We start from the raw sequence: 13,073 nt of genomic DNA, 5'->3' as shown, positions 1-13,073 counted from the left end.
TCTCACGGGCTGGAGGAGGAGTCTCACGGGCTGGGAGGAGTCTCACGGGCTAGGAGGAGTCTCACGGGCTGGAGGAGTCTCACGGACTAGGAGGAGTCTCACGGACTGGAGGAGGAGTCTCACGGGCTGGAAGGAGTCTCACGGACTAGGAGGAGTCTCACGGACTGGAGGAGGAGTCTCACGGGCTGGGAGGAGTCTCACGGACTAGGAGGAGTCTCACGGACTGGAGGAGGAGTCTCACGGGCTGGGAGGAGTCGCACGGGCTGGGAGGAGTCGCACGGACTGGGAGGAGTCTCACGGGCTGGGAGGAGTCTCACGGACTGGAGCAAGAGTCTCATGGCCTGAGAGGAGGAGTCTCACGGACTGGGTGGAGTCTCACGAACTGGAGGAGTCTCACGGGCTGGAGGAGTCTCACGGACTGGAGGAAGAGTCTCACAGGCTGGGAGGAGTCTCACGGACTAGGAGGAGTCTCATGGGCTGAGAGGAGGAGTCTCACGGACTAGGAGGAGTCTCACGGACTAGGAGGAGTCTCACGGGCTGGGAGGAGTCTCACGGGCTGGGAGGAGTCTCACGGGCTGGGAGGAGTCTCACGAACTGGAGGAGTCTCACGGGCTGGGAGGAAGAGTCTCATGCATGGGAGGAGTCTCACGGGCTGGGAGGAGTCTCACGGGCTGGGAGGAGTCTCACGGGCTGGGAGGAGTCTCACGGGAAGAGCGGGAAGCACGCGTGCAGTGCGTGCGGCGTTAATCCCGCAGATGCACGAACAACAAGAACTCCACACATTCGTCAATAACACTTCCTTGAAAATTAATACATATAGTATTGTATATAATAGGCGACGTTTCGGGCAATGGCCCTTCTACATAGCACATAAGAAGCCGTCCATAAATGACGTCACGCACCTGGGGGGGGTCAGACATTTGTGACGATGTGTGACGATGGTGGGGGGGGGGGTGGTGAGAAATGTGACGTCACGTAAAAATGCGCAACTTTAAATAAATAAATATAGTGAGAATTGTATTGTCTTATTTTGTTTTATTCTCATTCTACGTGACTTTACCGAAAGAACCGAGAAAATATAGACAACACGTTCTACTTAATTAAATATACTTTTTAATAAATGTTTTCTCCTACAACATCAGAGTGCAGCGCCACATTAAATACGCACTACAACGACAATAGTTTAAAGCGATTTGAAGAATGTTTTATTTTGGGGGCGGGGGGGGGGAGCAGAGCTTTGTGACGTCATATTTGAGGGGGGGGTCTGACTTTTTGTGACGCCGTGTGACGAAGGGGGGGGGGGGGCAAAAATCGCGTGACGTCATTTATGTACGGCCCCTAAGCCAGAGAGATAGAGTGGGTAAGAGTTAAGGACTACGTGGAATTCATCGACACATTTCGCAGATGCATTTCGTTCATCCTCGGCATCACCCCAGACAAAAAGGATTTTCACTTTATTTTTAAGCTTTACGTGACTGGAATGGTATTAATATCTGTGGCATCAAATAGGTACGAAAGACTGATAATATAATCGTCCCAGCAATAATGTAAACATTACTTTTATGGGTACTGAGATTTACATTTTGGGGAGACCTTCATCCAGCGGTGGATTGATCATGGCTGATATTTTTTGTGCTCCGCAAATTATCTCGGTAGAGGTAGTGGGGTTTTCTTATATTTTAATCAATAATTACCCAACAATCACCTAGGACCTCGAGTGAGGCCTTCACACAAGTAGCTGGTCTGCGCTGAATATATACAGCATATATGTACAATATAAAAAATAAACTCAACGTGCTGGTGATATTTTTAAAATACTCTTTAATTTGTACTAAAAGCACGAACATGTTTATAAATTACATTATATCTCACTTATGGTTGTTAAAAATGATCATTCCTGGCAATAACATTGGAGTGCTGCGGGCAGACCCAGACGGGAGATTGCGAGTCTGTTCACGGTCAACTTTTGGATCATCCGTCGGCAGATGGTTTGCAGGGATGGAACTGGATCCACACAGACAAAGACAGAGACACACACCAAAGCCAGTCATGCGACAGTACACGTGCAATCATCATGCTCTTAAACTTTTACAGACTACAGATTATTAAGTGCAAATATAAGTCCTTTATTTACTAAACATGAAGGGATTCTCAAAGAAGTATACAAAATATTTGGAATATTACTGCAAATATAAGAATACACTCTGTTTAACTGTGCCACTGTGTGTTTAACAGCTGAATGTTTATTACGTGATTTTATACCCAGCTGCTTGACTCTGTGGTCGGGACGGTTGACTCATAAACCACAGGGTTAAGGGTTCACATCCTGATCTGGAATCCACTTGCCCCACAATCCCACAATGGAATAGTTTTATACGGCCCATGAGATAAATCTGCAGCCCTGAAATTGGTTGTTCACGCCACTACTGACAGATGGGCCTCCGCTATTTTAAGCCTAATTATCTACGCTGGCCAAATGTCTTGCGAATGGTGGGAGTATCCACACTTTGTACCCATTTATACTGCTGGGTGGACAGAAGCAGAGGGATTTAAAAAAAGAATTGCCTCTTGCTTCAACCACCTTGCTCTTTGTCAATCCACTGTTGAATGAAGGCCTTCCCACACCTCATCAGTCATGGGAGTTAACTGACCACACTTCACCACGGTGGTCAGTGCATGTTTATGAAGACTGAGGGAACGAGGGGGAAACACAAAACCAGTTCAAATATCACTCGCTACCGACGTTGGATACGGTGGTACAACCCAAAAAGAAAATGGGAGAATAATAAATTCATATTACTTGAGTTTTTTTTTCATGCGGGTGAGTGGAGGCGCAGTGTTTAGCACGCTTCTCTATGGACCCGTCGACTTGAGTTCGAATCCTGGCCATGGATAACACCAACGGCGAGTGATCTGAACCATTCCTGGGAGCTGTACAGCACACATGTAAAAACCTCCACGGTAGCATGAATTAATGTTGGTAGGGAGCACACACCGGCGTACTCCACGTGCAGGACTGTGACGGCGCGGGTGCATCCGAACACGTCCACCACCGCGAAGATGGGGGTGTGTGTGGGGATCCCTCGCGCAAAGACGCCGAGATCCCGGCCATTCACGAGCAGGTGCATGACGCCTTCCTCTAATGACAAGCACACACAGAGAGAGAGAGCCCAGTGGAAAATACACGTGCAGTAGAAGGTCACGTATCCAACCGTCAAATATCCGCTCTGGCCAATCAACCACCGGCAGCCAGTGCAGAGTTTGTGCACGGTGCAACTGTAATATTCTACAGATGTTCACAAATCTGACCCTTTTAACATTTTAACCTCATGGCAGTACCCCGGGGTACCATAGTACCCCCGCTCTCGCATAATGTCCGTGATGCAGTCATTTTTAGTCTGTGTTGATGGTCGACGATGCGGCAATCGACTCATCTCGACGAGCTGTACTCACGATGCACCACCACGGTGCGTGCGAGCGTTCAGGGTTTCAGCGAAATCGTCCTCGCTGCGTTTCGACATCGCGGAGTGGCACCGATTTCGGATTGATTGGTCACCCCAGTCGCGGAGTGAAGTACACCCCTGGAAAAAAATTGTGTCCCAGAAATAAAATATTTAATTGCCTCGGCCCATTTTGTATTATTTGGTACCCTGGGGTACCGCCATGAGGATAATTTATCCCTCTATACGGTACCTCAGCACCCAGTGAATGAGATATGCGACTCTGGACTTTAACCTCTGTCCAAGTCAATTAAATAAGGATGTGTGTGAAATTTCCAATTGTTTGTAGCACTCTGATAATGTGTGCATATATAGGTATTTTGTCGATTCATGGACAGCATAGAGTAAACAACGTCGCAGTTCGTGATAGGTGGCAAGAATTGTAGATATAAACGTAAAAAAACATCAAGTTGTGATGGGTGGGATGTGTGCAGGATGGAGGAGAGCAACTTCTCAAGACGAGGCATTGGAGTGCTACCCAGGGGTTGACAACCACGGGAAAAGCTAAAGCCGGATGGTGGGGGTTATTGTAAGAGCAGACTTTTAAGGGCAGGTGTCGACTTTACGAGCACATCATCTAGCAGAAGGAAACGATGTTGGAGTATGGTGGCATCAACGGAATTTTGCTACAATGGCCTCTTGACACACAATAGATAAGTATATAGCTTGGGCATTGCTCGTGCACGTATGTCAATTGTATTCGTGACAATTGTCACACATGGCATCTTACACTTCGTAGTGTTGACACGTGATTTGTGTAGACTTCGTGTCCATGGTAGACTTATGCATGGGGATTGACTGTCAAATGCCACATCCTGCTGCCCACAGAATAATTAGAACAGCAACAGTGTTTTGGAAAGGAGTTTTTATTGAGATATGTTCAGGTAACCTTACCCCAAGTTTTGTCTTACTTGAGTCCAGCTTTATAAGGTGGACATTTATTGATAGTCATGATTAAGGTGCCATGCGTACACTTGTGTTTGGTGTGTGTGGGTGCACAAAACTTATGTGTGCATCAATAAGAAATGTCCCTTACGCTCTGTGTCACCGTATTTTCCTTCCAATATTCGCCAGATCACGCCAATACGAGTCCCACGTGCTGTCGTTGACAAGATGTGAGTCTTCGTGACAGCAACAGTGGTGGAGAAGCGAAAGCGGAATGAGAGAAACAGGAAGGGAAATTACTTTTTTTATATAAAATATACAATATACAGAAACATGACAGTAAAATACCTTAAGTTCGTCATTTTTTTTAAACATCACACGTAACACCGGCCACCCCCTGCCAATAGTCTGACATTTAATTCCGGAAATGCTCATTCATGCTTTCATTCATTTATTTGCTTGGATCAGGGCCACGCAACTGTCTGCTACAATGGTAGTTGTTATCAGATAATTACAGTGCACCTCGTGTTTTAATTCCATTGCAAATGCACTGCATTTACTAACTGACCCTGGACTTGGCATCCCCAAAATTTACTCGGCCTAGAAAAACAGCCTTGTGTGTTGAGGTCATGTATATCAGTACTGGGGAGACAGAGAAGGCTGGGTATGGTGCTGCCCACAATCACCCCTTAGTCTGGCCTTAATCATTTTACAACTGTGACTCATCACTGGTGATGCATACCACAACAGTTGCACGGTTAAACAAAGTATCCTTGTCTGTGCGTGTCATTCTCTTCCACATGTTTGTCGATGCATTAATAATGCCACGCTTGTGTCCCCGTAACCGGTCTGGTTTGCCAAAGCATATTTGTGCCATGACATCATGATGCAAAGCTGAAAGCCAACATGGTGTGCTCAGCCCGCTGATCGTGTCCAAGTGCAAAACGCTCAGTGACCACTTAAAAGTTTGCACGAAAACAAATAAGTATGAAGCAGAAAGGACAAGCTGCCAGTTTTCCCTTTGGAACTGCCCAGTTCCAGCAGGTACAAGTTTCGCTAGGCATGGAATGTACAAAATGCCCAATGATCATGGTAAAGAAGCACCTAAAAAGAAGACGATCCTGGGCATTCACGAACAGGTGCATGACGCCTTCCTCTAAAGGCAGGCACAGAGAGAGCCCAGCAAAAAAAATTGCACGTGCAGAAGAACGTCACGTAACCATAATGTTATACATATTTGTTTTCACTTCGCTTGTGCAGCAGAACGTGTTGGTGTCGTGTAAGCACACTCCTACACTGGCCTTGTTGCACATCGGTAATTGAACAGCTACCCTGTTGCTGGTGTAGAAAGTATAATTAAAATATTTGGTGTCAGCAATTGTGCTGTAGCAATCACCTTATTGTGTATGCACTACTGTAAGCCACCAAATGTTGGTTTTGCATGAAGATGCAATTGTGTGCAGTAGTTAAAAAAATGCTCTGTTTAGTTTTAAAACAATGTCACAACCGGAGTGTAATTTAGGAACATTCGAGTCTGTTAAATGTTTTTATTAGCACTATTTTGAACCTATATACGCAGACCTATCACACAGACATATCCAGTATCGCACATATGACTCGAAGCCTACGCATTTGGCACGATATATATATTTGTCGTGCGTGCCACGTTGTCCACTGGCAACAGCCATCATCACACATTTCACAAGTGTGAGAATCACTGCTTTTTAGCACTAATACATTACTATAGATGTGATAGCATGTTATTCGATTTTCAGGTTTTGGATTACTTCATCGGATTGTGGATTAATCCGTAATATCTGAAAACTTTATTTTAGATTATCTGAAAAAAATGTTCTTTGAGTTGATTAAAAATATTACTTCCCTTCCACGATGCTGTGTTTGCATATTTTCCCAGCAAAACTAGTGTCACATGGCATCGGGTAACATCAATTTGTTACCAGTAAGGGCAATGTCTGTTAACATACTGCAAATATGTATCATTTAAGTCAATCACACCACATCTTTTTTTAAGTGTCAGAGCTGGAATAGGCCAAATTAAGTGACGTTATCACGATGGGGTTTGTGCAGTCATTGGTGACCACACTGAGACTATCAACTTGCTGCACATGAGAATCCATTTTAATCACAGATGGTTGCTTGGATTCCAGCTCAGAATCTTAGCAGTGCAGCTTATGACTCTTGACCCCTAAGTCACCCACTCACCTCCCGATGCTGTACTCTAAGCATTACGTGCTCTGTGTATAGTCGTGTTGAATACAATATTGAATGTGTTATGTGTCTAAACACAGACCTATGTGCCTACATTCGAGAACACAGTTTAATCACCGGTGGCTGCCTGTATCTGAGCTCAGGGATCTCAGTGGCCACATCCCAACATAGTTTACTCCGCAGCATCACTCTGTACGTAGGAGTAGTGTGGAATAATTGAGCGAGTGGTGTGTTTAAAAATAGACTCGCGCTCCTGTGTAAAACGTTACCTTGAAAAGTGGATCCAATAAGTGGCTGTAGCGGCCCACTCTGCTCCGACCAACCAAGGAGTCCCTTACGATCACATGATTGCCAACCTTCACAATGTCTCCTTCTCCGTCACTCTCGCTGAAATTACGCACAGCTTTATAAATAAACACTCCGTTAACTCAGCACTAGTGCAGTCGTGTTGCCAAGCCACTGCTAGTTGAAAGCGGGTTGGTGAAGCTGAGGAACTTGCTCTGAGTTCCATGCCTCTGACCAGACATCAACAGTAAATGTTGTCACGTGCGCACCACGCAAGGCATGACCACAACATGGCATGGAGCATGCCGTGCCAATGGCCTGAAAAAAGAGTACAATTTTACATGGAAGAACATACTTTTGTCAGATGATTTTTTAATTCATATTTTACCCATGATTTTCCAAAATGACAAAATGTCATATAAAGCTATGACAGTGCTGCACATAAACTATCTCATACAGTAATGCAGAACTGCAAACTCACGTTGGTGGCGAAATATTCTAAGTAAGGTTCTGAGTAACTGTGCAGACTTCCTAAGCCTGCTGTACGGTAATGAACGTGCAACATTCTTTCTTAATGTAGCAAACTATTAATACAACGTCATGTACGTGTGTGTCTTGCCAGGCACGCTGCAGAGAAGCTCATGGAAACTCCAATGTGGGTTCGGGCATCGGTGGCCCTGTGTGGACGCCGCATTTTTCTGTCTGCTACAGCAAAGGTGTCTATGGAGTTTTTTTTTTTTACAGGAAATAAACTTCTGCTTTGTAAACCTGCTCAAGAGACACAACACGATCAAAGGGGTCAGTCAGGGCTTTGGGCCACTGCATCTATCCACCCATTAAAATCCATTCTTGCGCTCACAATCGATGCATGAGCATCAATGAACATTAAATTCGTGTGCATTACTCACGACCCGCACAGCGTGGGGAGGCATTCATCCAGCAGTGGATATAGAAAAGGGGCTGTACATGATGTAACATATATGTCACCCCCCCACAGCCACTAGAGACACGAATGCAAGTGCTCTCCAGTCAGTGGTTACAAAGAAAAACAGTTATTGAATGGAATCAAAAACAATTAATCGGTCACAAGGGGGCGATTCGTTACAGGTGGATGAGGGTTATCACCTCCGAGGCACACAAAAAATACCGTATCTCACAACAGTTCTAAGTGTATATTACAAGTGGGAAGAACTACATCCAAATGCATTGTCTTGACCAGTGCATGATTATGCATGCGACTAACAAAAAGCAGGACTTTAACATCCCAAGCACACTTACAAATCACACCAGGACAGCTACCACGTCATTCGGCAAAAAAAAACACGATAGGTGGCAACGCCAGGGTGGATGATGTTGCTGTGCACGAGTTGGTTACCCCAGCAGTGCGTCTGCCTCTCTCTGCGCTCCCAGCCCCGTGCTGATGGGCACCACCCACGTGCCCCCCAGGGCCTCCATCTCGGGAGAGGCGTGCGGGGGGACGGGGATCGGCAGTGCGGGGCCGTGCATGCCGTGCCTGCTGTGGGTGCACTGCCGGGTGCCACTCTGCTCTGCTGAGCCGAAAGGGAGACACACACACGGAGAGAGTAGTCACTGTGGTGGAGGGAGACGCTGCTAAACGAGCATTAAAATATGATTAACGAATGTAACGTTCATTCATGATCGGTTTCTTTTGGGTTAGATCGTGTATGAGGTCAATTTAAGCTGTAACCTCCCACCACCCGACAGGGCCAAACAAATCAAGTTGCCACGTGAACAAATGTACCAATTGATTTTGTTTTTCAAACAAACTGGTACGTTGAAACGCAAGTAAGATTTTGACAAAAGCATACATTTCACGGGAGATTACACCCAGATTCGTAAGGCGTTAAACAAGAGCTCAGATTTCACGTGGTCTTGCTGTAATGTTAAATATCACGTTGACATACTGAAGTTGATGGTGCAACTTATCCCGTACTGCACCATGAATGCGGTGATCTATGTTACATTTCTGGCCACGGCTAACATGAGTGGCAAGTAGGGTCGCCACCTATCCTGAATTCCCCAGAATCACCCTCATTTCGACGTAGTACCTCACACCAACATTTCATCACCAAGAGTGGCCTTCATGCTTCACTGCGTTAGTCGACGAAGGCTAAGAGAACGACGCAATGAAATCCAGAGACCAAGTGACTTTCCACATATTTCAGGTTGTCGCTGACGAGACTGAAACACAAACACTCCCCAGGAAATGAACGCTGCTCACCTGTACCCACAGGGCATCCCAGGCCATCGCTTCCTCCGGGACAAAGGCGCGTGAGTCCTACGCGGAGGTGTCCACACCACCCCGTCTCCTTCTGAGACAACTCCACGAGGAACACCCGGCCTGCGTTACGGCACACGGCGAACACACAGAAGACGCCAACACACACACACACACAACGTCCCACAGTCCCACATACACCACGCGTCAACAGCAGCACGCAACATGGGGGTTCGTCCATAAATGACGTCAGGCGATTTTGCACCGATCGTCACACGGCGTCACAAAAAGTCAGACCCCCCCTCCCCCTCAAATATGACGTCACAAAGCTCTGCCCTCCCCCCCCCTCCCCCAAAAGAATATAAAACATGCTTCAAATCGCTTTAAACTATTGTCATTGTAGCGCGCATTTAATGTGGCGCTGCACTCTGATGTTGTAGGAGAAAACATTTATTTAAAAGTATATTTAATTAAGTATAACGTGTTGTCTATATTTATTTAAAGTTGCCAATTTTGATGTGACGTCACATTTCTCAAACCTCCCCCCCTCCGCCTCCTCGTCACACATCGTCACAAATGTCTGTCCCCCCAGGTGCGTGACATCATTTATGGACGGCCCCATGCACACAATGGGACATTCCGTCAACAAGGAATAAAAACTATGCATGGATTCTGTAATGCGTGGATCTCATCATTCACCCTTCCCCCCACACCCCACCACACGCGTTTGTCCTCGTAGAATCATGGCAGAAAGGCACGCAGGAAGCCGAAATGTCCATGTGTCACGATGACACCGCGTGGATCACTGCTCGCAAGGGATCTCCGCTAGAGGGAGCTCTAGAAATAGGTGCACGGACTGTGCTTGAGCCGACTCTTTCACGCTGAGGGGTTCTGTTGACGTTCGGAAAATATAAAATACAGTACTAGCTTCACGACCCAGCTTCGCCCGGGACTTGGATTCACCACGCCCGGCCGCCTTTGTCTCCCCAGTGGCGATGTTCACACACCACAACAGTTACTCGTTTGAGGCTGAGTCGACCTAGGGTAGGCAGGCCCAGGACCGGTAAAAATTATCGTCAACGGTGGTGGCCGTGAGCGGGAATCGAACTCCACACACACACAGATAGCGCGCTAACCACTACACTACAATGCGTTACACTTCCACACACAAACACATACACAGCGCGCTAACCACTACACTACAATGCGTTACGCTTCCACACACACACACAGCGCGCTAACCACTACACTACAATGCGTTACACACAGACACACACAGCGTGCTAACCACTACACTACAATGTGTTACACACACACACAGACACAGCGCGCTAACCACTACACTACAATGCGTTACACTTCCACACACAAACACATACACAGCGCGCTAACCACTACACTACAATGCGTTACGCTTCCACGTGCGCGGGTCACGTGACAGATTTGACGTCACAGCTCACTTGCCGTGCAAAAAATAAATGCATTATTGAGCTGCCCCCCCCCCCCCCCCCCCATACAAAATTGTAGACACTCATATTCACAACTTTGTCTTTTATGTATATGAAGATTATTAAGTGCATCACCGTGGATAACAGGAGTTCCACTGGAATACATCTGTAAACTGAAACAATAATATTACACTTCAACAATAATAATTTTACAGCTCTTGAATGCAACCCTCTCCATGACCCCCCCCCCCCTTCCGACACTGTCAAGGAAAACTCGAGGGGTAATGGGGGACGGCAAGGTTCATGAGTTTGTGGGGGCTGGAAAATATCCCGTGCCAAATGAAGCCCTGGTGATAACACTGTGTAACAAAAAATAATTGTTGCTGGGGAGTGTTATTTCCTAATTGCGTATGCCTCAAAAGTACAGAAAATGGCTATTGTTCCCCACAAACTTTGCTTTTGTGACCAGGACAGTGATATTTTTTATCGTGATTTGATCTGGATTTTAAGCTTCCATCCGTTCTTTCGGTAAAGTCACGTAGGTATAAAATAAAATCAATCACGACGTTTCGGGCGCAACACAAGCGTCCGTCATCAGGTGGGAAAGCATGGTCTGCTGCTGAGGCAGACTGTTTTAAAAGGTTTAAAATGAGTGTAGCCCAAGGGTCATAAAGAAGTGGCCGGGGCTAGTGATGTTAATGTGAGAAATTAGCATGTAACTGTAAGATAGGAGAGCGGCCTCCACGACGAGGGCACAGAAGTGGCTATGTTCATGTGAGAGATTAGCATACATCTCTTCTATCTTACAGTTTAATGCTAATTTCTCACATTAACATCACTAGCCCCGGCCACTACTTTATGACCCTTAGGCTACACTCATTTAAAACCTTTTAAAGCGGCCTGCCTCAGCAGCAGACCAAGCTTTCCCACCTGATGATGGACGCTTGCTGTTGCGCCCGAAACGTCGTGATTTACTTTATTTTATACCTATGTGACTTTCCCGAAAGAACCAAAGAGTATGGTATTTTAAAATGTACCTATCTTCAATGAGAAAACGCGGTGTGCATTCGTGTATTTCGTTCACATAAAGTCCTGGTCACAAAAGCAAAGTTTGTGGGGAACAATAGCCATTATCAATACTTTTTTTAGGCATAAGCAATTAAAAAAACCACAACATTTAGTACCTAGTAATACAAATTGTGTCACGTGGTAAAATCATACTGGACGTCTGTGAGAAACTCCTGGAACGTCTGCGGAAGAAAAAAAAAGTGCTCATAGGATTCCTCCAGTATAGACATTCAGATCCTGCTAGAAACTCTGTGGACTGCCCCTGCTCCACTCATCGACGCACCTGGGGGAAGGGGCTGAGCGCTCATGCAAACCGCGTCCCCGAAGCTGCGGACGCGTGTCGCGTGCGTCCGCGTTGAATCCATGTGCATATTCCCTCCGTGCACCACGTGGAACTTCTCATAGGCAAAGTCTTCGCAGTCGTCTTCGTCGTCAACATCGCTGCTGCTGCCGCTGCAGCTGACGCCAGTGATAGCACTGGTTGCCATTCAAAGTTGACTCGGGCTTTCGATAAATACACACTCCCTTTGCTTTGGCAGCTCGATGTGTGTGTGTGTGTGTACATATATATGTCAAGTATCTATAAAACACTACATTCGTAAATGAACAACCAATACAGTGGTGGTAAGAGATTATCGTGTGTGCGTTGTCACTGCAAATAACGTGCGAAAATCGTGATGTATATATCTGTGCCACGCACACGCATCTACTACTACTATCGCCCTGTGTAGTGCAGCGTAATGCTGTCCCGTCCAGTTGTGTGTATATATATAGCAAGCACACAACTTGCATGTGCCCTCTTTTGGAAGGCTCGGGATTGGCGGTAGCAGCTGTTATCTCGTGTGCGTGAGAGTATTTATGGAACACTTTACACGCATCACACACACACACCATTTCGATACCTGTTTTTTTTGTATTGTGTCGAAGATGAAAACACGTGTTTTGTCTCGTGTTGTAAGTGTAATCTTTAAATCGTGTTTTGTTGTAAAACAATTGTAGATATACTGCATTTCAAGGGTGCAACGTACTACTTTGTTAAATACGTATGCAGTAAGAATAGCTTAATGCCAGAGTGCTGTACTTAGGACGTTGTAATAACATTATTTTGTTCATACATACTTTTTCAACTGCATCAGTGCGTTCAGGTTCGTTGTTGCGATTCATAATGGTTCATTTGAATTCTAACACAAGCCTGCATCTTCTGCTATTAGTTGCTTTTCATTGTAGTCTTCCGAATGAAAGGTATCTCTACTACTTATCGCTCTATTCTCCCACAACCATGACCAAAATTCAGGCCAGTGTAGAGGCTACCTCCCACACTATCTCAAGATCACAATGTTACAAAGGTCTCAAGATCACCAATGATTTGCAGAAAGCTACAAAGCTGGCTGTTGAAGATATAAATCAAACGATTATGAT

The 13,073-nt window shown here is 45.9% G+C and overlaps 1 protein-coding gene across 1 annotated transcript; it reads right to left on the bottom strand.

The window, feature by feature from the left end:
* Nucleotides 1-1,662: 1,662 nt before the first annotated feature.
* NEURL2 (neuralized E3 ubiquitin protein ligase 2) lies at nucleotides 1,663-12,469 on the bottom strand. Its single transcript, XM_076065144.1, has 7 exons — nucleotides 11,938-12,469; nucleotides 9,142-9,261; nucleotides 8,275-8,446; nucleotides 6,884-7,001; nucleotides 4,537-4,621; nucleotides 2,996-3,139; nucleotides 1,663-2,004 (listed from the first exon to the last, which is right to left on the bottom strand). Exons 1-7 carry the CDS (start codon nucleotides 12,140-12,142, stop codon nucleotides 1,892-1,894), a joined length of 957 nt encoding a protein of 318 aa, XP_075921259.1. The 5' UTR covers nucleotides 12,143-12,469; the 3' UTR covers nucleotides 1,663-1,891.
* Nucleotides 12,470-13,073: the final 604 nt, after the last annotated feature.

The sequence above is a fragment of the Petromyzon marinus genome, chromosome 6, assembly GCF_048934315.1.
Source record: "Petromyzon marinus isolate PM22_M1 ecotype Great Lakes invasive population chromosome 6, UKy_Petmar_22M1.pri1.0, whole genome shotgun sequence".
Lineage (NCBI taxonomy): Eukaryota > Metazoa > Chordata > Hyperoartia > Petromyzontiformes > Petromyzontidae > Petromyzon > Petromyzon marinus.
Note: the sequence above shows the minus strand (reverse complement) of the source record. Positions and strands in the feature narration are given on the sequence as shown.